General features: G+C 44.3%; 1 protein-coding gene across 3 annotated transcripts in view; it reads left to right on the top strand.

Moving 5' to 3' along the window:
• Nucleotides 1–27,363, top strand: part of rad54b (RAD54 homolog B) — a 217,756-nt gene that overhangs the window by 135,749 nt on the left and 54,644 nt on the right. For all 3 annotated transcript variants that reach the window (XM_063042472.1, XM_063042466.1, XM_063042462.1), the window contains exons 5-7: nt 2,530–2,692; nt 17,680–17,905; nt 26,253–26,460. In XM_063042472.1, coding sequence (XP_062898542.1) covers nt 2,530–2,692; nt 17,680–17,905; nt 26,253–26,460 — 597 coding nt within the window. The remainder of the gene's footprint in view (nt 1–2,529; nt 2,693–17,679; nt 17,906–26,252; nt 26,461–27,363) is intronic.

Here is a 27,363-nt window from a genome sequence, read left to right as displayed (position 1 = left end):
CCTACCTCTGGCATCTGCCCCTATGCTTTCCTCCAAACACCTTAAAATTATGCCCCCCTCATATTAGCCAGCTCTGCCCTGGGAAAAGGTCTCTGGCTGTCCACTTGATTTTGTACACCTCTATCAAGTCACCTCTCATTCTCGAAAGAGAAAAGCCCCAGCTTGCTCAACCTTTCCTCAAAAGAGATGCTCTCTAATCCAGGCAACATCTTAGTAAATCAAGTTGATTTGATTTGCCTCATTACATTTATCTTAACAATTTTGTCTCTCAGGCAGCATTCAGATTCAGATTTGTTTTTCTCATGTACATCAAAACATACAGTGAAACGTGCCGTTTGCATAAACAACCAACGTAAGAACATAAGAAATAGGAGCAGGAGTCAGCCATCTGGCCCATTGAGCCTGCCCCGCCATTCAATAAGATCATGGCTGACCTGGTCATGGACTTATCTCCATCTACCTGCCTTGCGCATAACCTTTAATAACCCAAGGATGTACTGAGGGCAGTCTGCAAGTGTTGCTCCATGTTCTGGCACCGAAATATCATGCCCACAAGCACAGCAGAGCAACACAGAACACAACACAACAAAACAGAAAACAGCAAGTGACAAAGCAACAATAAAAAAACAAAAACAACAGGAATTCTGCAGATGCTGGAAATTCAAGCAACATACATCAAAGTTGCTGGTGAACGCAGCAGGCCAGGCAGCATCTCTAGGAAGAGGTGCAGTTGACGTTTCGGGCCGAGACCCTTCGTCAGGACTAACTGAAGGAAGAGCTAGTAAGAGATTTGAAAGTGGGAGGGGGAGGGGGAGATCCAAAATGATAGGAGAAGACAGGAGGGGGAGGGATGGAGCCAAGAGCTGGACAAATGATTGGCAAAAGGGATATGAGAGGATCATGGGTCAGGAGGTCCGGGGAGAAAGACAAGGGGGGGGGGGGAACCAGAGGATGGGCAAGGGGTATATTCAGAGGGACAGAGGGAGAAAAAGGAGAGAGAGAGAAAGAATGTGTGTATAAAAATAAATAACGGATGGGGTACGAGGGGGAGGTGGGGCATTAGCGGAAGTTAGAGAAGTCGATGTTCATGCCATCAGATTGGAGGCTACCCAGATGGAATGTAAGGTGTTGTTCCTCCAACCTGAGTGTGGCTTCATCTTTACAGTAGAGGAGACCATGGATAGACATATCAGAATGGGAATGGGATGTGGAATTAAAATGTGTGGCCACTGGGTGATCCTGCTTTCTCTGGCGGACAGAGCATAGGTGTTCAGCAAAGCGGTCTCCCAGTCTGCGTCGGGTCTCGCCAATATATAAAAGGTCGCATCGGGAGCACCGGACTTAGTATATCACCCCAGCCGACTCACAGGTGAAGTGTCGCCTCACCTGGAAGGACTGTCTGGGGCCCTGAATGGTGGTAAGGGAGGAAGTGTAAGGGCATGTGTAGCACTTGTTCCGCTTAAACGGATAAATGCCAGGAGGGAGATCAGTGGGGAGGGATGGGGGGGACGACGAATGGACAAGGGAGTCGCGTAGGGAGCGATCCCTGCGGAAAGCAGAAGCGGGGGGAGGGAAAGATGTGCTTAGTGGTGGGATCCCGTTGGAGGTGGCGGAAGTTACGGAGAATAATATGTTGGACCCGGAGGCTGGTGGGGTGGTAGGTGAGGACCAGGGGAACCCTATTCCTAGTGGGGTGGCTGGAGGATGGAGTGAGAGCAGATGTGAGTGAAATGGGGGAGATGCGTCTGAGAACAGAGCTGATAGTGGAGGAATAAAAAAACAAACCTGGTTCCTCCCTCCCACCCACTCGTGGACGAATACAGTTCTCTATCCCCAGGGCAGGCCTCTTTGCTCTCGGATATATTTAAAGCAGAGGTTGATAGTGTTGTCAGGGTCCACAGGAGGTTCATGAGAATGATCCCAGGAATGAAATGGTTAATGTATAGAAGTGTTTGATGTCTCTGGGCCTGTGCTTGCTGGAATTCAGAAGAACGAGGAGAGAATCTCATAGAAACCTATCGAACATTGAAAGGCCTAGACAGAGTGGACATCGAGAGGATGTTTCCTATAGCGGGGGAGTCTCGGACCAGAGGGCACTGCATCAGAATAGAAGGATGTTCCTTTAGATCAGAGATGAGCAGGACTCTTTTTAGCCCGAAAGTGGTGAATCTGTGGAATTCATTGCCACAGACAACTGTGGAGTCCAAATCATTGAGAGTATTTAAAATGGAGTTAGACAGATTCTTGATTAGTCAGGATGTCAAAGGTTTGGGGGAGAAGGCAGAAGAATTGAGTTGAAAGGGATGATAAGTCAGCCATGATGGAATGGTGGAGCAGACTGGATGGGCTGAATGGCCCACTTCAGCTTTTATATAATATGGTCTTATGGTGTTACAAAAATTATTATTCATTACAGTAAAAATACTTTACTGTTTTAGTGTATAATGTTATTATATGTATAAGCACTGGAATAATTTTGTAAAAAATTGAAGATAATGGTGAAATGTCTAGTTCTCAATTTACCGACAGATGCTTTAGTAATGCCACGGCCAAATCTGAGTCACCAGTGGATCTTCAATAAAGCTGGCCTGCCAGTGGTGGATGTGGTGGTGGATCCCTACCTCACTGTACACTTCCGACCTCACCAGAGGGACGGTGTTGTTTTTCTCTATGAGTGTGTCATGGGAATGAGGTAGGAGGCTCTCTTTTCTCATAGAATGGCACGTAATTCTAATCAAAACCAATGGATGAGATCTATCAAGATTGTTATATCTTTAATTTAAATTTTAATTATGGAGCAGACTTGATAGGCCAAATGACCTACTTCTGCTCCTCACCTACCACCCCACCAGCCTCCGGGTCCAACATATTATTCTCCGTAACTTCCGCCACCTCCAACGGGATCCCACCACTAAGCACATCTTTCCCTCCCCCCCCCCCTGCATTCTGCAGGGATCGCTCCCTACGCAACTCCCTCGTCCATTCGTCCCCCCCATCCCTCCCCACTGATCTCCCTCCTGGCACGTATCCGTGTAAGCGGAACAAGTGCTACACATGCCCTTACACTTCCTCCCTTACCACCATTCAGGGCCCCAAACAGTACTTCCAGGTGAGGCAACACTTCACCTGTGAGTCGACTGGGGTGATATACTGCGTCCAGTGCTCCTGATGTGGCCTTTTATATATTGGCGAGACCCGACGCAGACTGGGAGACCGCTTTGCTGAACATCTACGCTCTGTCCGCCAGAGAAAGCAGGATCTCCCAGTGGCCACACATTTTAATTCCACATCCCATTCCCATTCTGACATGTCTATTCACGGCCTCCTCTACTGTAAAGATGAAGCCACACTCAGGTTGGAGGAACAACACCTTATATTCCGTCTGGGTAGCCTCCAACCTGATGGCATGAACATTGACTTCTCTAACTTCCGCTAGGCCCCACCTCCCCCTCGTACCCCATCTGTTACTCATTTTTATGCACACATTCTTTCTCTCACTCTCCTTTTTCTCCCTCTGTCCCTCTGAATATACCCCTTGCCCATCCTCTGGGTCCCCCCCCCCCCCCGTCTTTCTCCCTGGGCCTCCTGTCCCATGATACTCTCGTATCCCCTTTTGCCTATCACCTGTCCAGCTCTCGGCTCTATCCCTCCCCCTCCTGTCTTCTCCTATCATTTTGCATCTCCCCCTCCCCCTCCAGCTTTCAAATCCCTTACTCACTCTTCCTTCAGTTAGTCCTGACGAAGGGTCTCGGCCTGAAACGTCGACTGCGCCTCTTCCTAGAGATGCTGCCTGGCCTGCTGCGTTCACCAGCAACTTTGATGTGTGTTGCTTGAATTTCCAGCATCTGCAGAATTCCTGTTGTTGACATTAAAATGATGGCCCGTTGTATTATCCATTTCCACCCTGGGGAAAAGTCTCTGGCTGTTCACTCTATCTGTGCCTCTTTATCATCCTGCACACCTCTATCAAGCTACCTCTCATCCTCCTTCACTCCAAAGAGAAAAGCCCGAGCTCCCACAACCTGTCCTTGTAAGACATGCTCTCTAATCCAGGCAGCATCCTAGTAAATCTCTTCTGCACCCTCTCTAAAGCTTTCACGTCCTTCCTATAGTGAGGCGATCAGAACTGCACACTATATTCCAAGTGTGGTCTAACAGGGATTTATGGTCATAAAATGTGTTATTTGTGTAAACAACCAACACTATGCAAGTTTGTGTTGGGGGCAGCTCGCAAAAGTCACCATTTATTCCAGCGCCAACGGCAGAACAACACAAGCAAGAACAACCAAACAAAACAACAACACAACACGTATGAGATCTATCCAGATTATTATATCTTTCCTTCTATAATATTTAAAGTTTAATTACGTGGATATATATGGAACAGAGTGCTTGTGAAAATATGATCCTATCTTGTTGAACAGATACAGTATGTTTCATATTGATATAACCATCAAGCCCTTGAACCAAAGGGGATAACTTCACTTGCCCCATCATTGAAATGTTCCCACAACCTATGGACTCACTTTCAAGGACTCTTCATCTCATGTACTCCATATTTATTGCTTATTGATTTATTATTACTGTTTCTTCTTTTTCTATTTGCACAGTTTGTTGTCTTCTGCACTCTGGTTCAATGCTTAAGTTGCGTAGTCTTTCATTGATTCTGTTATGGTTATTATTCTATAGATTTTTTGAGCATGCCCACAGGAAAATGAATCTCAGGGTTGTATATGGTTACAGATGTGTACTTTGTTAATAAATTTACTTAGAACTTGATAAAATTGTAAATAACCACAATATGCATCATTGCACATGTTTGAAATATGTCAGAAGTTTATCACCATAAAAATAATTATTGAAAGAATTATTTCATAAATTTTCCCAGGAGCAGACACAGGATCAGTACTTTAGAAATACTTGGTGGCATCCTTTAGTCTCGAGAGACCATGGATCTGTGCCTGGAAGGTCTCCAGCGCACAGGCCTGGGCAAGGTTGTATGGAACTGTTGCCCATGCAGCAAGTCTCCCCTCTCCGTGACACCGATGTTGTCCAAGGGAAGGGCAAGGGCCGATACAGCTTGGCACCAGTGTCATCGCAGGAGTTGCCAGAACGAGGTTGAAGACAACGTCGTACTGCCTTAGGGACTCCAGCTCCGGATTTGTCCTCGGGGTTTACTCCCGAAGCCTTTCCCATGCGTGGGTATGGCCGCAAGGCAGCGGAGGTTTGAAATCAGAGTTTTCCCTCTCTTAGATGGACTGCCTTCCCAGGCTGACGAGCTCCATCTACCTGAAAGAAATATTTATGTGTGCTACATAAAGAAATTTAATTAAAAACATAATTGCATGGTTCTTGTCAGTTTGGTTAAAAGGCACTGGTGCACGTGAAGCATGTAATCTCAAAGGTCTGATTCTTATAAGATGTCAGTTTGGTTCAGATTTAGATTTACAGTATTTACCACATGTACGTCGAAATGTACAGAGAAATATGTGGTTTGTGTTAAGACCCAACACAAGGATGTGCTGGGGGCAGCCCGCAAGTGTTGCCACACATTCTAGTACCAAACAAAAGATAACTAGACATGATGCCGTTTTGTCAAATAGTGTGTTGCACACAGATTGGCAGTGCCTTGGCTAATTTGTGAATGCACACTGTAGGAAGGGAAGAAGCATATTTTGTTGAGATACGTGCCAGTTTCTCTAATCCATCTCAGTGTACGGATCAACCTACAGAAGGTTCATAGAGCACAGAAATGGGCCCTTCTGCCCACCATGTACATACTGACCCTTTTAAACATCTACATCAGGAGCTTCCAACCTCTTTTTCAGCTCCCTTTGCAATCTCAACCCTACATCTTGGCTACTATTTGAAGGTCCATATATAATTCCCATAATGGTTTTTTCACCCTTGCAGTTTTTTAACTCCATCCACAAAGATTCAACATTTTCTGACCCTATGTCACCTCTTTTTAAGGATGTAATTCAATCTCTTCCCAACATGAGCCACACCACTGCCTAAGCCTTCCTGCCTCTCCTTTCAATACAAAGTATATCCTTTGATGTTAAGCTCCTAACTATGGCCTTCTTTCAGCTACGACTCAGGATGCTCACAATATCATACTGACCAATTTCTAATTGTGCCACGAGTTCGTCCACCTTATTCCGAATGCTACGTGCATTTAAATACAGCACCTCCAGTCGTGCATTCTTTGCCCTTTTGAATTTTGCCTCTGTGGTACAACTTAGCTCTTTGCTCTGTCTGCAGTTGTACCCAATCATTGGCTTGTCCTTCCTTACATTCATATTACATATTACATCATCTACTTGTAAACCTCCTGGCTGATCCTCAGCTCCATGATTCTGGTTCCTATCCCTCTGCCATATTATTTAAACAACTCCTACCAGCAAGGATATTGGTCTGCCTTGGATTCAAGTGCAACCTGCAACTGTACCAGTATCTGATTCTACCATCTCATCTGGCAGTGTATTCAATCACCCAAAATAAAACTGATTATCAGAGTACATATGTGTCACCACATACAACCCTGAGATACTTCTTCTGCAGGCATACTTAGCAAATCTATAGGATAGTAACTGTAAACAGGATCGATGGATAACAAACTTTTCAAAGGTAGATATAAATAAATAGCAAGAAATAGCAAGCATGAGATAACAAGATAAAAGAGTCCTTAAATGAGTGTAGTTACCCCTTTTTGTTCAAGAGCCTGATGGTTGAGGGATTGTAACTGTTCTTGAATCTGGTGGTGTGAGTCCTAAGGTGCTTGTACCTTCCACCTGATGGCAGCGGCGAGAAAAGAGCATGGCCTGGGTAGTGAGGATGTTTGCTAATGGATACTGCTTTCCTATGGCATCGTTTCATGTAGATGTGGTCAGTGATTGGGAGGGTTTTACCCTTGATGTGGTGGGCAGAATCTACTACCTTTTGTATGATATTCTGCTCAAAGGCATTGGGGTTCCCATACCAGGCCATAATGCAGCCAGTCAGCACACTTTCCACCACTCATCCATAGAAGTTTGCCAAGGTCTTTGATGACATGCTGATCCTCCCCAGACTCCCGAGGAAGTGGAGCCTCTGTCATACTTTCTTCGCAATTATATTTATATGATGGGTCCAGGACAGGTCTTCTGAGATAGTGACACCCAGGAATTTAAAGTTACTGACCTTCTCCACCTCTGATCCTCTGGTGATTGCTGGCTTATGGACCTCTGGTTTCCCTCTCCTGGTCTGTGATCCGTTCGTTAGTCTTACTGTGCAGAAAGCTAAACATACGCCCTCAAACTCTTTAAAATTCCTTCCTCTCACCTTAAACCTATGCCCTCTTCGCTATGATAGCCCCTCAACCATTGGTCTTGATTCCTGGTTAATCTTGTTTGTCTCGTTAAAGCCTCCTCTGCCCCGCCCCAGCCTGCTGTTGGTCACCCTGAAGACCCCAGCTGCCAATGACAACCTCAACTCTGTCCCCTTTTACCAGTCAACTCTAATTTAGGCAGGACAGCATGTGCCTGCAACTCATAGTCACCTATCGTTTAGTATACATTTGCTACAATACAGTACCTGTGGTTTAGCTACTAAGTCTGGCTGAACCATTTCTACTGACGGGAGAAGGGGCAAAGATGGGTTTCTGGCACCATAAAGCCAGTTACTTGGGGCAGATGGGACTTGATAGCCGTGGTTGGCAGCTCACCTAGGAAAAGGAAAACTGGCCTCAAACCTTCACTGTCATGCGGCTTTGCCCACTAATGGGGAAGGCTTTGGGAGTAAACCCAGAGCTGGAGTCCCTAAGGCAACCCTATGTTGAATTCAATGTTGACTGGCAACTCCTATAACGCTGCTGGTATCGAAATGAATCGGTCTCTGTCTTTCCTTTGAGTTCATCAGATGCATGGAGGGGGGAGCTTGCTACATGGGCAACAGCTTGCTCTCCATATCGTACTGCCCTGGCTTGTGCATCCAGACAGCTAGGGTGCAACGTCCATGGTCGACCCTGGCCGACGGAGACCTCACTCATGTGCTGGGGAAGTTTTTTTGTGCTTGTTCTGTGCACTATTTTTATTAAAAGCAACATTGGGGAATAGGTTCATACTAAGGGTGCCATGGTAGCACAGCAGTTAATTTTCACGCTATTACAGCTCAGGATGTTTCGGAGCTCGGAGTTCAATTCCGGCACCGTCTGTAGTTGTATATTCTCCCCGTGATCACGTGGGCTTGCTCCATTTTCCTTCCACAGTCCAAAGGCATACGGGTTAGTAGATGTAAGTTGTCCTGTAATTGGGCTATGATCAAACAGATGAGCTGCTGGGCGTTGCAGCCCACTGGGCTGGAAGGGCCTGTTCTGCATAGTATCTCTAAATAAAGATATAGTTTGGTTAAAAAATACTCAGGTGCTAACTCACACAAAATGCTGGAGGAACTCAGCAGCTCCGGCAGCATCCATAGAAATGGATAAATGGTCAACATATATGGCCGAGATCTTTATTCTGAACTGGAAAGGGGGAAGAGGACAGAATAAAAATTTGGAGGGAGGGGAAGGAGTAGAAGCTGGAAGGTGATAGGTGAAGCTAGGTGAGGGGGAAGGTGGGTGGGTGGGTAAGGGAGATGTGAGAATCTGGGATGTGTTAGGTGGAAAGGGTAAAGGGTTGGAGAAGAAGGAATCTGATAGGAGAGGAGAATAGACCATGGAAAGAAGGGAAGAGATGATAGGCAGGTGAGAAGAAGAGGTAAAAGGACAAGGTGGAAAATTGAAAAAGAGAGAAAGGGAGAGGGGAAAATTTACCAGAAGTTAGAGAAGTTGATTTTACTGAAAAGGAAGGGGAACCGTTTGTTCCTTTCCATGGATGCTGCATGACCTGCTGAGTTCCTCCAGCATTTTGTGTGTGCTGCTCTGGACTTTCAGCAACTGCAGAATCTTTTGTGTTTATCAAGTGGTAAGTCATATTTTTGACTGAACAAACTTGATAGCAGTAAGCATCCTCGCCTGTTCCTACTAGGCGCCTGACAGATCTCATTGATTCTACCAAATTATAACCCATATATGGGTTATTTCTTCAGCAGTTTGATCGGGGCACGACCGCACAAGCGCGTGGACATCAGTCAGCAAGAACAGTGAGAAGAGTTTAAAAGCGAGAAGAGCTTAAAGGGAAGCAGTTATTTCTGCAGCGGTTTTATCGGGGCAGGACTGCGCAAACGCGTGGACGTCAGCCAGTGAGAACAACGGGAAGAGTTTGAAAGGAAACACCTTATAGAGTGGGTGCCTGAGGAGTGGGCAACGGAGTAGAGGGAGACGGAGTAGAAAGGCTTTGGCTCAACGGGGCTTAGGTGATTACGGGTCGAAGCGAGGTAGGTTGCCTGAGTAGAACACAAACAGGAAGAATGTCTGTGAGGCCGGTGTTCTGTGCTCGCTCTCATATAACCATATAACAATTACAGCACGGAAACAGGCCATCTCGGCCCTTCTAGTCCATGCCGAACGCTTACTCTCACCTAGTCCCATCTACCTGCACTCAGCCCATAACCCTCCATTCCTTTCCTGTCCATATACCTATCCAATTTTTAAAAAAATGATAAAATCGAACCTGCCTCTACCACTCCTACTGGAAGCTCGTTTCACACAGCTGCCACTCTCTGAGTAAAGAAGTTCCCCCTCGTGTTACTCCTAAACTTTTGCCCCTTAACTCTTAACTCATGTCCTCTTGTTTGAATCTCCACCACTCTCAATGGAAAAAACCTATCCACATCAACTCTATCTATCCCCCTCATAATTTTAAATACCTCTATCAAGTTCCCCCTCAACCTTCTATGCTCCAAAGAATAAAGACCTAACTTGTTCAACCTTTCTCTGTAACTTAGGTGCTGAAACCCAGGTATCATTCTAGCAAATCTCCTCTGTACTCTCTCTGTTTTGTCGAAAGATTGGAGCGACTGGGCTTGTATACTCTGGAATTTAGAAGGCTGAAAGGGGATTTTATTGAAACATATAAGATTATTAAGGGATTGGACATGCTGCAGGCAGGAAGCATGTTCCAGCTGATGGGTGAGTCCAGAACCAGAGGCCACAGTTTAAGAATTAGGGGTAGGCCATTTAGACGGAGTTGAGGAAAAACTTTTTCACCCAGAGAGTGGTGGATATATGGAATGCTGTGCCCCAGAAGGCTGTGGAGGCCAAGTCTCTGGATGCTTTCAAAAAAGAGATGGATAGAGCTCTTAAAGGTAGTGGAATCAAAGGTTATGGGGATAGGGCAGGAACTGGATACTGATAGTGGATGATCAGCCATGATCACAGTGAATGGCGGTGCTGGCTCGAAGGGCCGAATGGCCTACTCCTGCACCTGTTGTCTATTGTCTATTGACATCTTTCCTATAATTTGGTGACCAGAACTGTACAAGTTTGGCCTCACCAATGCCAGATGTCAGGTGTCAGATGCGGGAAGTCCTGGAGACCCCAGCCTTCCGGACGGCCACATCTACACCAGGTGCATCGAGCTGCAGATCCTTAGGGACTGTGTTAGGGAACTGGAGGTACAGCTCAATGACCTTCGTCTGGTCAGGGAGAGTGAGGAGGTGATAGAGAGGAGCTATAGGTGGGTAGTCACACCGGGGCTTGGGGAGACAGTTAAGTGGATAATAGTCAGGAGAGGGAAGGGCAGGAGTCAGATACTAGAGAGTGCCCCTGTGGCTGTACCCCTCAACAATAAGTACTCCTGTTTGAGTACTGTTCGGGGGAGCGACCTACCTGGGGGAAACAACAGTGGCTGTGCCTCTACCACAGAGTCCGGCCCTGTGGCTCAGAAGGGTAGGGAAAGGAAGAAAGCAGCAGTGATAGGGGACTCTATAGTTATGGGGCCAGACGGGCGATTCTGTGGATGCAGGAAAGAAACACGGATGGTAGATTGCCTCCCAGGTGCCAGGGTCCGGGACGTTTCTGATCGCGTCCACGATATCCTGAAGTGGGAAGGCGAACAGCCAGGGGTCGTGGTACATATTGGTACCAACGACATAGGTAGGAAAATGGAGGAAGTCCTGAAAACAGACTACAGGGAGTTAGGAATGCAGTTGAGAAGCAGGACCTCAAAGGTAATCTTCTCGGGATTACTGCCTGTGCCATGTGACAGTGAGTATAGGAATAGAGTGAGGTGGAGGATAAATGCGTGGCTGAGGGATTGGAGCGGGGGCAGGGATTCAGATTTCTGGATTATTGGGACCTCATTTGGGGCAAGAATGACCTGCGCAAAAAGGACGGGTTGTACTTGAATCCCAGAGGGACCAATAGGAAGTCATTCCTGCCTGTGGCCATCAAACTTTACAACTCCTCCCTTGGAGGGTAGACACCCTGAGCCGATAGGCTGGTCCTGGACTTATTTCATAATTTACATATTACTATTTAACTATTTATGGTTCTATTACTATTTATTATTTATGATGCAACTGTAACGAAAACCAATTTCCCCCAGGATCAATAAAGTATGACTATGACTATCTTGGCGGGGGGGTTTGCTAAGGCTATTGGGGAGAATTTAAACTAGAATTGCTGGGGGGTGGGAACCGAACTGAAGAGATGGAAGAAGAGGCGGTTGGCTCACAAATAGAGAAAGCTTGGAGACAGTGTAAGAGGGAGGATAGGCAGGTGATAGAGAAGGGACGCACTCAGACTGATGGTTTGAGATGTGTCTATTTTAATGCAACGAATATTATGAACAAAGCGGATGAGCTTAGAGCATGGATCAGTACTCGGAGCTGTGATGTTGTGGCTATTACAGAGACTTGGACGGCTCAGGGGCAGGAATGGTTACTTCGAGTGTCAGGCTTTAGATGTTTCAGAAAGGACAGGGAGGGAGGCCAAAGAGGTCGGAGCATGGCACAGTTGATTAGAGATAATGTCACGGCTGCAGAAAAGGAGGAAGTCATGGAGGGATTGTCTATGGAGTCTCTGTGGGTGGAAGTTAGGAACAGGAAAGGGTCAATAACTCTACTGGGTTTTTGTTATAGACCACCCAATAGTAACAGGGACATCGAGGAGCAGATAGGGAGACAGATTCCAGAAAAGTGGAATAATAGTAAGGTTGTTGTGGTGGGAGAATTTAATTTCCCAAATATCAATTGGCATGTCCCTAGAGCGAGGGGTTTAGATGGGGTGGAGTTTGTTAGGTGTGTTCAGGAAGGTTTCTTGACACAATATGTAGATAAGCCTACAAGGAGAGAGGCTGTACTTGATCTGGAATTGGTAATTTGAACCTGGTCACGTGTCAGATCTCTCAGTGGGAGAGCATTTAGGAGATAGTGATCACAATTCTATCTCCTTTACCATAGCATTGGAGAAGGATAGGAACAGACAGTTAGGAAAGCATTTAATTGGTGTAAGGGGAAATATGAGGCTATCAGGCAATAACTTGGAAGCATAAATTGGGAACAGATGTTCTCAGGGAAATGTACGGAAGGAATGTGGCAAATGTTCAAGGGATATTTGCATGGAGTACAACGGCTGTTGTAAATCTAGTCAAGAAGAAAAGAAGAGCTTACAAAAGGTTCAAAAAACTAGGTAATAATAAAGATCTAGAAGATTAGATCAGGAAGGAGCTTAAGAAAGAAATTAGGAGAGCCAGAAGGGGCCATGAGAAAGCCTTGGTGAACAGAATTAAGCAAAACACCAAGGCATTCTACAAGTATGTGAAGAGCAAGAGGATAAGACGTGAGAGAATAGGAGCAATCAAGTGTGACAGTGGAAAAGTGTGTATGGAACCGCAGGAGATAGCAGAGGTACTTAATGAGTACTTTGCTTCAGTTTTCACTACAGAAAAGGATCTTGGCAATTGTAGGGATGACTTACAGTGGACTGAAAAGCTTGAGCATGTAGATATTAAGAAAGAGGATGTGCTGGAGGTTTTGGAAAGCATCAAATTGGGTAAATCACCAAGACCCGACAAGATGCGCACCAGGCTACTGTGAGAGGCGAGGGAGGAGATTGCTGAGCCTCTGGTGATGATCTTTGCATCATCAGTGGGGACAGGAGAGGTTCCGGAGGATTGGAGGGTTGTGGATGTTGTGCCATTATTCAAGAAAGGGAGTAGAGATAGCCCAAGAAATTAAGTCTTACTTCAGTGGTTGGTAGATTGATGGTGAGATCCTGAAAGGCGGGATTTATGAGCATTTGGAAAGGCACAATATGATTAGGAATAGTCAGCATGGCTTTGTGAAAGGCAGGTTGTGCTTTACGAGCCTGATTGAATTTTTTGAGGATGTGACTAAACACATTGATGAAGGTAGAGCAGTAGATGTAGTGTATATGGATTTCAGCAAAGCATTTGACAAGATTTCCCATGCAACGCTTATTGAGAAAGTAAGGAGGCATGGGATCCAAGGGGACATCGCTTTGTGGATTCAAAACTGGATTCAAAAGAAGGCAAAAGAGTGGTTGTAGACGGGTCATATTCTGCCTGGAGTTCGGTGACCAGTGGTGTGCCTCAGGGATCTGTTCTGGGACCACTACTCTTCGAGATTTTTATAAATGACCTGGATGAGGGAGTGGAGGGATGGGTTAATAAATTTGCTGATGGTGTGGAGGGCTGTCAGAGGTTACAGCGGGACCTTGATAGGATGCAAAACTGGGCTGAGAAGTGGCAGATGGAGTTCAACCCAGATAAGTGTGAGGTGGTTCATTTTGGTAGGTCAAATATGATGACAGAATATAGTATTAATGATAAGACTCTTGGTAATGTGGAGGATCAGCGGGATCTTGGGGTCCGAGTCCATAGGACACTCAAAGCTGCTGCGCAGGTTGACTCTGTGGTTAAGAAAGCATACGGTGCATTGGCCTTCATCAATCGTGAGATTGAGTTGAAGAGCAGAGAGGTAACGTTGCAGCTATACAGGACCCTGGTCAGACCCCACTTGGAGTACTGTGCTCAGTTCTGGTTGCCTCACTACAGGAAGGATGTGGAAATCATAAAAAGGGTGCAGAGGAGATGTACAAGGATGTTGCCTGGATTGGGGAGCTTGCCTTATGAGAATAGGTTGAGTGAACTCAGCCTTTTTTCCTTGGAGCGGTGGAGGATGAGAGGTGACCTGATAGAGGTGTACAAGATGATGAGAGGCATTGATTGTGTGGATAGTCAGAGGCTTTTTCCCAGGGCTGAAATGCCTAGTATGAGAGGGCACAGTTTTAAAGTGTTTGGAAGTAGGTACAGAAGAGATATCAAGGGTATATTTTTTACGCAGAAAGTGGTGAGTGTGTGGAATGGGCTGCCAGCGATAGTGATGGAGGTGGATACGATAGGGTCTTTTAAGAGACTCCTGGACAGGTACGTGGAGCTCAGAGAAATAGAGGGCTATGGGTAACCCTAGGTAATTTTTAAGGTAAGGACATGTTCAGCACAGCACTGTGGGCCAAAGGGCCTGTATTGTGCTGTAAGTTTTCTATGTTTCTATTAATGGGTAACCAAAGGGGGCGGCAGTTAGCACGTTGCATTACACCGATCAGGGTTCAATTCCTGCTCCTGTCTGTAAGGAGTTTGTAAGTTCTCCCCATGACTATGTGGGTTTCTTCTGGGTGCTCCGGTTTCCTCTGATATTCCAAAGACCTACACAAAGTAAAGTTAGCAAGCTGTGGATATATTATGTTGGCTCCAGAAGCGAGGCGATACTCGCAGGATACCTCTCAGACAGTCCTCGCTGATTTGTCTTGACACAGACGACAGATTTCACTGTACATTTCAGAATCAAAACCAGGTTTAATATCACTGATAGTTGTTGTTATGCGGCAACAGTACAGTGCAATATATTATAAAAACTGTAAATTACAGTAAGAAGTGGATATATATTTAAAAAGTTAAATTAAATAAATAGTGCAAAAAAAGGAAAAAGAAGCAGGGAGGTAGTGTTCATTGATTCAGGATCCATTCAGAAATCAGATGGCAGAGGGGAAGAAGCTGTTCCTGAATTATCGAGTGCATGCCTTCAGGCTCTTGTACCTTATCCTTGATTGTAGCAATGAGAAGAGGGAATGTCCTGGATATTTCATTGTACATTGACAAATAATGTTAATCTTTAGATCTTTGAAAAGCTCCACACCTTTAGAATACCAAAAATTCCTTGTGATGTAAACTCTGCATGGGGCAGAAAAGCATGGTGCTCTGTTAAAGGATTTGTAGTGCATTCTTATCAAATTTACTGTGCACTTCTTCAATAATGTAAATAAACCAATAAAATATAATAACACCATAAGATATAGGAGCAGAATTAAACCATTCGGCCCATCCCATCTGCTCCATCATTTCATCATGGCTGATCTAATTTTCCTCTTAGTCCCAGTCTCCTGCCTTCTCCTTGTAACCCTTCATGCCCTGACCAATCAAGAATCTATTAACCTCTGCTTTAAATATACATAAAAGCTTGTCCTCCACAGCTGCTTGTAGTAAAGAATTCCACATATTCACCACTCTCTGGCTAAAGAAAATCCTCCTCATCTCCATTCTAAAAGGACGCTCTCTATTCTGAGGCAGTGGCCTCTGGTCTCAGACTCTCCAACCATAGGATACATCCTCTGCACATCCACTCTGTCAAGGCCTTTCACCATTCGATGGGTTTCAATGAGGTCACCACTCATTCTTCCGAATTCTAGTGAATACAGGCCCAGAGCCATCAAACACTCTTCATCTGATAAGCCGTTTAATCCTGGAATCATTTTCGTGACCCTCCTTTGAACCCACTCCAGTTTCTAAGGTAAGGGGCCCAAACCTGCTCACAGTACTCCAAACGAAGCCTCACCAGTGCTTTACAATGTTTCAACATTACATCCTTACACTTAGATTCTAGTTCTCTTGAATGCTAATATTGCATTTGCCTTCCTCACTTCAGATCCAACCTGCACTCTGAAGTCCCTTTGTGCCTCAGATTTTTGTATTTTCTCTCCCTTTAGAAAATAGCCAACTCTTTCATTTCTTCTACAAAGTGCTCAACACTCTATTGCTTCTGCCATTTCTCTACCCACACCCTTAATCTAAGTCCTTCTGTAGCCTCTCTGCTTCCTCAGAACTACCTGCCCATCGACCTATCTCAATATCGTCTGCAAACTTTGCAACAAAGTCATCTATCCCATCATCCAAATCTTTGACATAAAATGTATGTCAAATCTTTGACATAAAATTGGTCCCTACACAGACCCCTGTGGAACACCACTAGTCACTGGCAACCATCCAGAAAAGGCTCCCTTTATTCCCACCCTTGCCTCCTGACAATCAGCCACTGCTTTATCCATGCTGGAATTTTTCTTGTAATAACATTGACCTTGAAACTTGTTAAGCAGTCTCATGTGTGGCACCTTCTGCTCCTACGTCTTTTGGTCTTGTGGTCTTGTCAAAGTCCTTCTGGTAATCCAAGCATACAACATCAACCAATTCTCCTTTGTCTATCCTGCTTGTTATTTCTTCAAGGAGTTCTGACAGATTTGTCAGGCAAGATTTTCCCTTGAGGAAACCATGCTGGCTACAGCCTATTTTATCATGTGCCTCCAAGTACCCTGAGAACTCACCTTTAATAGACAACTCCAACATCTTCCCAACTACTGAGGTCAGACTAACTGGCCTATAGTTTCCATCCTTCTATCTCTCTCCCTCCTCGAAGATGTGAGTGACATTCGCAATTTTCCACTCTTCAGAAACCATTCCAGAATCTAATGATTCTCGAAAGATCCATTACTAATGCCTCCACAATCTCTTCAGCCACCTCTTTTAGAATGCTGGGGCGTACATCATCTGGTCCAGGTGACTTATCTACCTTCAGACCTTTCAGTTTCCCATAAACCTTATCTCTAGTTAGGGTAACTTCGCACACTTCATGCCTCCTGACACCTGGAACTTCCACCATACTGCTAGTCTCTTCCACATTGAAGACTGATGCAAAATACCTATTCAATTCGTTGCCATTTCGTTATCCCCCATCACTACTTCTGCATTGTTTTCCAGCGGTCTGATATACACTCTCGCCTCTCTTTTGTATCTGAAGAAACTTTTGGTATCCTCTTTAATATTATTGGCTAGCTTATAATATCAATATTCTACAAGTATTTTATATTTTTATGCTAATTGAACTGACTTTATTTTTTACATCCTTCACATAAAAATCTTTACATTACGTCTCAGTCTAAATGTGCAATGTGCAATCATAGTACTTAATAATAATATATAATAAATAGAACAGCCAAAGTAACATAGAATACGCTCAAATCAGCATGAGTTAATCAGTCTGATAGCCTGGTGGAAGAAGCTGTCCCAGAGCCCGTTGGTCCTGGCTTTTATGATGGTAGCAGCTGGAATAGATTGTGGTTGGGGTGACTCGGGTCCCCAGTGATCCTATGAGCCCTTTTTACACACCTGTCTTTGTAAATGTCCTGAATCATGGGAAGTTCACAACTACAGATGCGCTGGGCTGTCCGCACCACTCCCTGCAGAATCCTGCAATTCAGGGAGGTACAGTTCCCATAGCCTTTGTATGGATAGTTGTTATGGATAGTTTAATGCTAAATTACAATATCAACTATATATATATATATTTGATACTTTTATGCTGATTTTTAAAATTTTATTCTGATTTTCAAGTTTTACATCCAAATTTTCTGACAGTTGTCAGTGATAATAAACGTGATTCTGAAATATAAACAATTATTTCCAGGACATCTGGCAGGTTCGGTGCTATTCTGGCTGATGAAATGGGTTTGGGGAAAACCCTGCAGTGTATTGCCCTGATTTGGACCCTGATGCGCCAAGGACTTTATGGGAACAAGCCTATCATCAAGAAGACTCTTATAGTCACACCAGGGAGTCTTGTGAAGAACTGGGTCAGCGAGTTCCACAAATGGCTTGGACTGGAGAGGTTAAAGGTTTTTGCAGTGGATCAGGTAGCATAATTTTACCCTTTATGTCTCTTCCTTCCTCTTTGATATTTTCATAGAGTTCCCATTTGAATAATGAAAATTAATTGCAAGTAATATTCAGCAATTCAAAATTCCATTGTTGAAAGTAAATTTATTATCGAAGTCATACATGTTGGTATATATGTAGAGATTGGTTGGTATGATATTGTGGACATCACTGAGTTGTGTCTGAACGAAGGCTGTAGTTGGGAGCTTAACATCAAAGGATATACTTTGTAGCAAAGGACAAGCAGGAAGGCATAGGTGGTGATGTGGCTCTTTTGGTAAGAGATGGAATTACATCTTTAGAAATGCATAACACAGGGTCAGAGAATGTTAAATCTTTGTGGGTGGAGTTAAGAAATTGCAAGGGTAAAAAAACCATTATGGAAATCATATAGCGACCTCCAAATAATAGCCAAGATGTGGGGTTGAGATTGCAAAGGAAGCTGAAAAAGACTTGTAATAAGAGTAATGTCACAATTGTAATGGGGAACTTCAATTTGCAAGGGGATTGGGAAAATCGGGCTGGTGTCGGATCACAAGAGAGGGAATTTGTTGAATGCCTTGTGCTTGTGCTTAATCCTACTCAGGGAAAGGCAATCTTGGGTTGGGTGTTGTGTAATAACCCAGAACTCATAAGGGAGCTTAATGTAAAGGAACACTTAGGAGGCAGTGATCATAATATGATTTAATTCATACTACAATTTGAGAGGGAGAAGCATAAATCATATTTATGAGTATCGCAATGGAATAAATGGATGTACAAAGGCATGAGAGAGGAGCTTACCCAGGTGGATTGGAGGAGGATACTGGTAAGGATGACGGCACAGCAGAGATGGCTGAAGTTTATGGGAATAGTTGACAAGGCACAGGATCGATAAGTCCCATGGAAGAAGTTGTTCTCAAATGGCAGGGGTAGGCAACTGTGGCTGACAAAGAAAGTTAAGGACTGCATAAAAGCCAAGGAAGGGGAATATAAAGTAGCAAAAGTTAGTGGGAAGTTGGAGGTTGAAAAGTTTTTAAAACCCGATAAGAGGTAATTAGAAAAGCTATAAAAGGGAAAAGATGAAATAAGATGGCAAACTAGCCAATAATATAGAGCAGGATACTAGAAGCATTTTCAGTTATATAGAGAGTAAAAGGGAGGTGAGAGTTGATATTGGACCATTGGAAAATGATGCAGGTGAGGTAGTAATGGGGGACAAAGAAATGGCAGATGAACTTAATGGGTACTTTGCATCTGTCTTCACTGTGGAAGACACTAGCAGTGTGCCAGAGATCTGTGAGTGTCAAGGAGCATGAGGATTACAAAGAAAAATGTGCTAGGCAAACTCGAAGTTCTTAAAGTGGATAAGTCACCTGGACTGGATGGACGACATCCCAGAGTACTGGAAGAGGTTGCTGAAGAGATAATGGATGCATTGGTCATGATCTTTCAAGCATCACTTGATTCTGGCATGGTCCCGGAGGACTGGAAAATTGCAAATGTCAGTCCACTCTTTAAGAAGGGAGGAAGACAAAAGAGCGGAAATTATAGCAACACACACAAAATTCTGGAGGAACTCAGCAGGCCAGGCAGCATCTTTGGAAAAGAGTACTGTCAACGGTTCAGGCTGCGACCTTTCAGCAGAAAAGCAGAACAGCTGAAGGGTCTCGGCCAAAACGTCGACTGTACTCTTTTCCATAGATGTTGCCTGGCCTGCTGAATTCCTCCAGCATTTTGTGTGTGTTGCTCAGATTTCCAGCATCAGCAGATTTTTTTCTTGTTTGTGGGAGGAAATTATGAGCCAGTTAGGCTAACCTCAGTGGTTGGGAAAGTGTTGGAGTCTATTACTAAGGACGAAGTGTCAGGGCACTTGGAGACTAATGATAAAATAAGTCAAAATCAGCATGGTTTCTGAAATGGGAAGTCTTGCCTGACAAATCTGTTAGAATTCTTCGAGGAAGTAACAAGCAGGGTGGACAAAGGAGAGGCAGTGGATGTCATTTACTTGGATTTTCAGAAGGCGTTTGATAAGCTGCCACACGAGGCTGCTTAACAAGATAAAATCCTATGGCGTTGCAGGAAAGGTACTGGTATGGATAGCGGAATGGGGACAGGCAGGAGGCATTTAGTCAGAATAAAGGGACCCTTTTCTGCTTAGCTGCCGGTGACTAGTGGTGTTCCTCGGGGATCAGTATTGGAACCGCTGCTTTTCACAGTGTTTGTCTGTGATTTTGATAATGGAATTGATAGCTTTGTGGCAAAGTTTGCGGCTGATACCTTCTGGGAGTCTTGTACGAGGACTCCTAAGTCCCTCTGCACCTCTGATGTTTGAACCTTTTCCCCATTCAGATAATAGTCCGACTGTTGTTCCTTTTACCGAAATGCATTATCATACATTTTTCAACACTATTCCGTCTGCCATTTTTTGCCCATTTTTCCAATTTGTCTATGTCTTTCTGCAATTGCATTGCTTCCTCAACACTACCTACCCCTCCACCTATCTTCTTATAGTCATAGTCATACTTTATTGATCCTGAGGGAAATTGGTTTTCGTTACAGTTGCACCAACCAAGAATAGAGTATAAATATAGCAATATAAAACCATAAATAATTAAATAGTAATATGTAAATTATGCTGGTACTGGACTTATTTCTTGGCATAATTTACATATTACTATTTAATTATTTATGGTTTTATATTGCTATATTTATACTCTATTCTTGGTTGGTGCAACTGTAACGAAAACCAATTTCCCTCGGGACCAATAAAGTATGACTATGACTATGACTATAAGAAGATAGGTGGAGGGGTAGGTAGTGTTGAGGAAGCAACGCGATTGCAGCAAGACATAGACAAATTGGAAGAATGGGCAAAAAATGGCAGATGGAATACAGTGTTGAAAAATGTATGATAATGCATTTTGGTAAAAGGAACAATAGTGCAGACTATTATCTGAATGGGGAGAAGGTTCAAACATCAGAGGTGCAGAGGGACTTAGGAGTCCTCGTGCAAGACTCCCAGAAGGTTTATGTACAGGTTGTGTCAGTGGCAAAGAAGGCAAATACAATGTTGGCACTTATTTCAAGAGGAATAGAATATAAAATCAAGGAGATAATGCCGAGCCTTTATAAGACACTAGTCAGGCTGCACGAAGTATCGTCAACAGTTTGGGCCCCATATCTCAGAAAGGATGTGTTGTCATTGGAAGGAGTCCAGAGGAGGTTCATGAGGATGGTGCCAGAAATAAAGGGGTTAACATAAGAGTAGTGTTTGGCAGGTTTGGGCCTGTACTCACTGGAATTTAGAAGAATGTAGGGGGGATCTCATTGAAACCTATTGAATGTTGAAAGGACTGGATAGGTGGATGTGAGAGAATGTTTCCGATGGTGGGTCTATCCAGAACTAGAGGGCACAGCCTTAAAATCGAAGGGCGATCTATTAGAATGGAGGTAAGTAAGAGTTTTTTTAGAAATATAGAAAACCTACAGCACAATACAGGCAGATCTCACTCCTGTACGCCCTCTCATCACCACCTGAGATTCTACCAACAACAGTTGTATCAGCAGCAATTTACCAGTTTGAAAGGTAACAGGAAGAGTAGGGGTCTCAGAACAGATCCCTGAGGCACACCACTGTTCATCGACCTCCACGCAGAATATGACCTGTCTACAACCACTCTTTGCCTTCTGTGGGCAAACAAATTCTGGATCCACAAAACAATGACCCCTTGGATCCCATGCCTACTTACTTTCTCAATAAGCCTTGCACGGGATACCTTATCAAATGCCTTGCTGAAATCCATATACACTACATCTACCACTCCACCTTCATCAATGTGTTTAGTCACATTAGTCAGGCTCGTAAGGCAAGGCCTGCCTTTCACAAAGCCATGCTGACTATTCCTAATCATATTATGCCTCTCCAAATGCTGATAGTTCCTGCCTCTCAGGATCTTTTCCATCAACTTACCAACCACTGAAGTAAGACTCACTGGTCTATAATTTCCTGGGCTATCTCTACTCCCTTTCTTGAATAAGTGAACAACATCTGCAACCCTCCAATCCTCCGGAACCTCTCCCGTCCTCATTGATGATGCAAAGATCATCGCCAGAGGCTCAGCAATGATATCAGAAACTCAACTCCACCAGCCACAAATAGACTGTGGCTTAGAGAACCGTATAGAGGCCAACTGACCCACCTGCTGTCGACTCAAACCTCTCCACCATCTGCACATACACCAGAGCAAAGGAATACTGCCCGCTCGCCTGGACAAATGCAGCTCCAAAGGTCAAGGAACCTAACATCTCCTGGGACAAAGTAGCCTGCTTGACTGGACTCCATGCACTCCCTCCGCCACTCAACACGATATCTTTGAAACGCATACCTTCTACCAATGGGGACACTGAGAAGCTTGTCAAGGCAGACACTGTCGCGGTCATGCATCCCCCACCACTCCTCACCCCCCCATTTTGGAAATACATCACTGTTCCTCCATCACTTCTCCAAGAGGACCACAACCTTGTCGTAGGGTTTGGAGGCTTGTATGCCTCAATGATCTGGAGAACTATGTTGGCTAGAGTCAGGGCAATCTCTTCTCTCGCCTCCCTGGGGTACATCTCATCCAGTCAATTATGACCAGCCCCCGACAGAGGTTCGATAGAAACCTGTAACCTCCAAACATGAACGCCCCTGTGCAAATAGCAGCCAGCTCACACATTAGAAGCACCACACACAAAACGCTAGAGGAACTCAGCAGGCCAGGCAGCATCTATGGAAAAGAATAAACAGTCGACATTCTGGCTGAGACCCTTCATCAGGACTGGAGAGAAAAAGATGAGGTCAGAGTAAGAAGGTGGGGGGGGGGAATGGAGGAAGAAATACAAGATGGTCAGTGATAGGTGAGCCTGGGAGAGGGGAGAGACTTATCCAACTTGATGCTTTCCAAAAGCTCCAGAACATCCTCTTTCTTAATGTCCATATGCTCAAGCTTTTCAATCCACTGTGAGTCATCCCTACAATCGCCAAGATCCTTTTCCTTAGTGAATACTGAAGCAAAGTACTCATTAAGTATCTCTGCTATGTCCTCCAGTTCCATACACACTTGTCCATTATCACACTTGATTGGTCCTATTCTTTTACGTCTTATCCTCTTGCTCTTCACATACTTGTAGAATGCTTTTGGGTTTTTCTTAATCCTGCTCGCCAAGGCCTTCTCAAGGCCCTCTCTGGCTCTCCTAATTACATTCTTAAGCTCCTTCCTGCTAGCCTCGTAATTTTCTAGATCTCTATCACTACCTCGATTTTTTGAACCTATCATAAGCTTTTAGCCAGTGAGTTGTGAATCTTGGATATACTCTGCCACAGACTCCACTGGAGGCCAATTTCGTGTGTATGTTTAACGTGGAAATTGGTCGTTTCCTGATTGGTCAGGGCATCAAAGGATATGGTGAGGACACAGGTGTATGGGTTTGATTGGGATCTGGGATCAGCCATGTTGGAATAGTGGAGCAGATTAGATGGGCTGAATGGCCTAATTCTGCTCCCATGTCTTTTGGTCTTATTTCAGCATATACAACCCTGAGATTCATTTTCCTGCAGGCATACAAGAAATACAATAGGATCAATGAAAAAATACACATAACAGCACACACATACCATCAATGTGCAAAAGACAACAATCTGTGCAAATACAAAAAGTAAGAATAAAAAGAAATAATTATCATTATTATTATACATTAGACATGTTGAACATGAGATGAAGAGGGAACAGTTCAGTGATGGAGCAAGTGAAATTGAGTGAAGTTTTCTTTCATTTACTTTCCTTTATATGATGTTTTGTTTTCTAAATGTTAGGCACTGAATAATCCATTACTACAAGAGATTCTGCAGACGCCTGAAATCAGAGCAATACATGCACAATGCTGAAGGAACTTACCAAGTCAGGCAACATCTATGGAGAGGAATAAGTTATTGACATTTTGGGACAAGTCCCTTCATTAAGACTGGAAAGAAGGGGGAAGAGGCCAGAATAAGAAGCTGGATGGTGGGGAAGGAGGACAAGCTGGAGGTGATAGGTGAAGCCAGGTGGGTGGGTGGGGAAGGGGGAGTGTGTGAAGTGAGAAGCTGGGAATTGCTGGGCAAGACCAGGTACGGGGAAAGTTCAGCATACAGGATCGAGAATGTAAAGTTGGCTGAGTGGTGTAATATCAACAACCTCTGACTCAATGTCAATAAGACCAAGAACTAATTGTTGACTTCAGGAGAGGGAAACCAGAGATCTATGAGCCAGTAATCATTGGAGGATCAGAGGTGGAGAGGGCCAGTAACTTTAAATTCCTGGGTGTCACTATCACAGAATACCTGTCCTGGACCCATCACATAAATTTTATTGCAAAGAAAGTACAACAGCACCTCTACTTCCTCAGGAATCTGTGGAGGTTTGGCATGTCATCAAAAACCTTGGCAAGTTTGTGCTGAAACTGTGCTGACTGGCTGCATTACATCCTGGTAGGGGAACACCAATGCCTTTGAGTGAAAAATCCTACAAAAGGTAGTGGATTCAGCCCAGTACATCATGGGTAAAACCCTCCCAACCATTGAGCACATCTACATGAAACGTTGCCATAGAAAAGCAGCATCCATCATCAAACATCCTCATGATCCAGGCCATGTTCTCTTCTCATTGCTGCCATCAGGTAGAAGATACAAGAGCCTCAGAACTTGCACCAACAGGTTCAAGAATAGTTACTACCCCTCAACCATCGAGCTCTTGAACAAAAGGGGGTAGCTATATTCGTTTAAGGACTCTGTTCATGCTCGTTATTTATTGCTATTTGTTTATCTCTGCATTTGCATAGTTTGTTTACAGTTTACAGATCCTGATGTTTATAGTTTACAGTTACTGTTCTATAGATACTAAGTATGCCCTCTGAAAAAGGATCTCAGGGTTGTATACAACAGGAATTCTGCAGATGCTGGAAATTCAAGCAACACACATCAAAGTTGCTGGTGAACGCAGCAGGCCAGGCAGCATCTATAGGAGGAGGTACAGTCGACTTTTCAGGCCGAGACCCTTCGTCAGAACTGTACGGTCAGGTCAGTCCTGACGAAGGGTCTCGGCCTGAAACGTCGACTGTACCTCCTCCTAGAGATGCTGCCTGGCCTGCTGCGTTCACCAGCAACTTTGATGTGTGTCTCAGGGTTGTATGTTGTGATATGTATGTACTCTGATAATAAATTTTACTTTGAACTTTGTACCTTGAGGGGTAATGAAGTGCGAAGATGGGAGGTGATAGGTGAGACCAGTGAGGGGGAAGGTGTGTGGGTGAGGGAAGGGGAATGAGCTAAGAGGTGATAGATGGAAGAGGTTAAAGGGTTGAAGCAGGAGGCATCTGAGAGGGATAAAAGGAGAGGACAGAGGACTATGATAAGAAGGAATGGGGGAATAGCACCTGGGGCGGTGATGGACAGATGAGGTGAAGAGTAGGGGTAAGAAGAGAGCCAGAATGGGGATTTCAAAAAGAGAAAGGGGGAGGGCGGAGAAATTACCACAAGTTGTAGAAATTGATGTCCATGCCAACAGGCGTCTCCCTCATGGGCAGCAGCAACGAGTGATCCAAAGTCACGAAGGACAGGTCTGCGGAACAGCCAAGGCCACACGGCTCCCCAGTAACCTGAGTATGTGTTCAGGTTATGATGTTTAGATACAGAACATTAACAAGAACGAAGGGGAGGGGGCACTACAACGGATAATGGGAAATTTGAAAGATGATGTAGGGCAGCAAGCAAGGCTGCTGTTGATCTGATCTGTCTTGGCAAGTACAAAACCAAGCAAGAATCATCCTAGTGACCACAAGATCGTAAAACGTTGGAGCAGAATTAGGCCATTTGGCCCATCAGTAGCTGACCCATTTCCCTTTCATTGCCTCCACAGCTGCTGGCGGTAATGAATTCCACAGATTCACCACCTTCTGGCTAAAGAAATTCTTCCTCTACTCTGTTCTAAATGGACACCCCTCTATCCTGAAGTTGTTCCCTCTGGTCCTAGACTCTTCCACTGTAGGAAACATCTTCACCACATCCACTCTATCTAGGCCTTTAAAATTTCTAAAGGTTTCAATGAGATCTCCCCTTCCTTCTTTTAAATTTCAATGAATACAAGCCCAGAACCATCAAACTCTCCTCATATGACAAGCCTTTCAATCCCGGAACCATTTTCGTGAACCTCCTCTGAACCCACTCCAATGACAGCACATCTTTTCGTACATAAGGGGCCCAAAGCTGCTCACAGTACTCCAAGTGAGGCCTCTGTCTCTGATTTTTGTTAACTTATTTACCTACAGGATCATAAAGTAGAAGACTTCATCGCTTCGCCGCTGTACTCAGTTCTTGTCATCAGTTATGAGATGTTGCTGCGGTGCCTAGAACAAATTCAGAGCATTCAATTCAACCTATTAATCTGTGACGAAGGGCACCGTTTAAAAAATAGTTCGATTAAGACATCCACGGCAATTCTTAGCCTCTCCTGTGAGAAGAGAGTGATTCTCACTGGTAAGTTATCAATAAATCATCACTAAGTCATTGGTGCAGAACTGAAAGCAAAGTTCAACACAAATTAATTTTCAGAGTACGTATATTTATTTATTTAGTGAAACAGCACAGAGTAGTCCCTTCGAGCCACACTGTCCTAGCAACTCCTGACAAACTCGATTAACCCTAACCTAATCACAGGAGAATTTTACAATGACCGATTAACTGACTAACTGGTACGTCTTTGGACTGTGGGAAGAAACCAGAGCACCCGGGGAAAACCCACTCATTCCATGGGAGAACATACAAACTGCTTACAGAGTGGTGCTGGAATTGAACTCCAAACTCTGGAATGCCCCGAGCTGTTATAGTGTCGTGCTAACCCCAATGGTACCGAGCTGCCCAAATATCTCCATATACTTCAGATTCGTTTTCTTGAGGGCATTCACAGTAGGCACAAAAGTACAATAGAATCAATGAAAAATGACACACAAAGATGGACAACTACTGTGCAAATACAAAAGAACAAATAATTAATAAGCAACAAATAAATAAATAATATTGCTGTTCCTTATGGCTGTACCACCCCATCATTCTTTCAAGATGCAACTTGTATCTCCTCTGTCTTGGCACTGCCTTGATGGAAGCAGTACAGTCATAGTATTTGAACATAGAACAGAGAACTCTGGCCACCCACTCTATCTATGCCTCTTATCCTCTTGTACACCTCTATAAAGTCACCTCTCATCCTCCTTCACTCTAAAAAGAAAACCACTAGCTCATCCAAGCTATCTTCATAAGACATGGTCTCCAATCCAGGCAGCATCCTGGTAGATCTCTGCATTCTCTCTAAAGTTTCCACATCCGTCCTATAATGAGATGACCAGAAATGAACAAAATATTCCAAGTGTGGTCTCACCAGGG

The sequence above is a fragment of the Mobula hypostoma genome, chromosome 1 (genome assembly GCF_963921235.1).
Source record: "Mobula hypostoma chromosome 1, sMobHyp1.1, whole genome shotgun sequence".
Classification (NCBI taxonomy): Eukaryota; Metazoa; Chordata; class Chondrichthyes; order Myliobatiformes; family Myliobatidae; genus Mobula; species Mobula hypostoma.
Note: the sequence above shows the minus strand (reverse complement) of the source record. Positions and strands in the feature narration are given on the sequence as shown.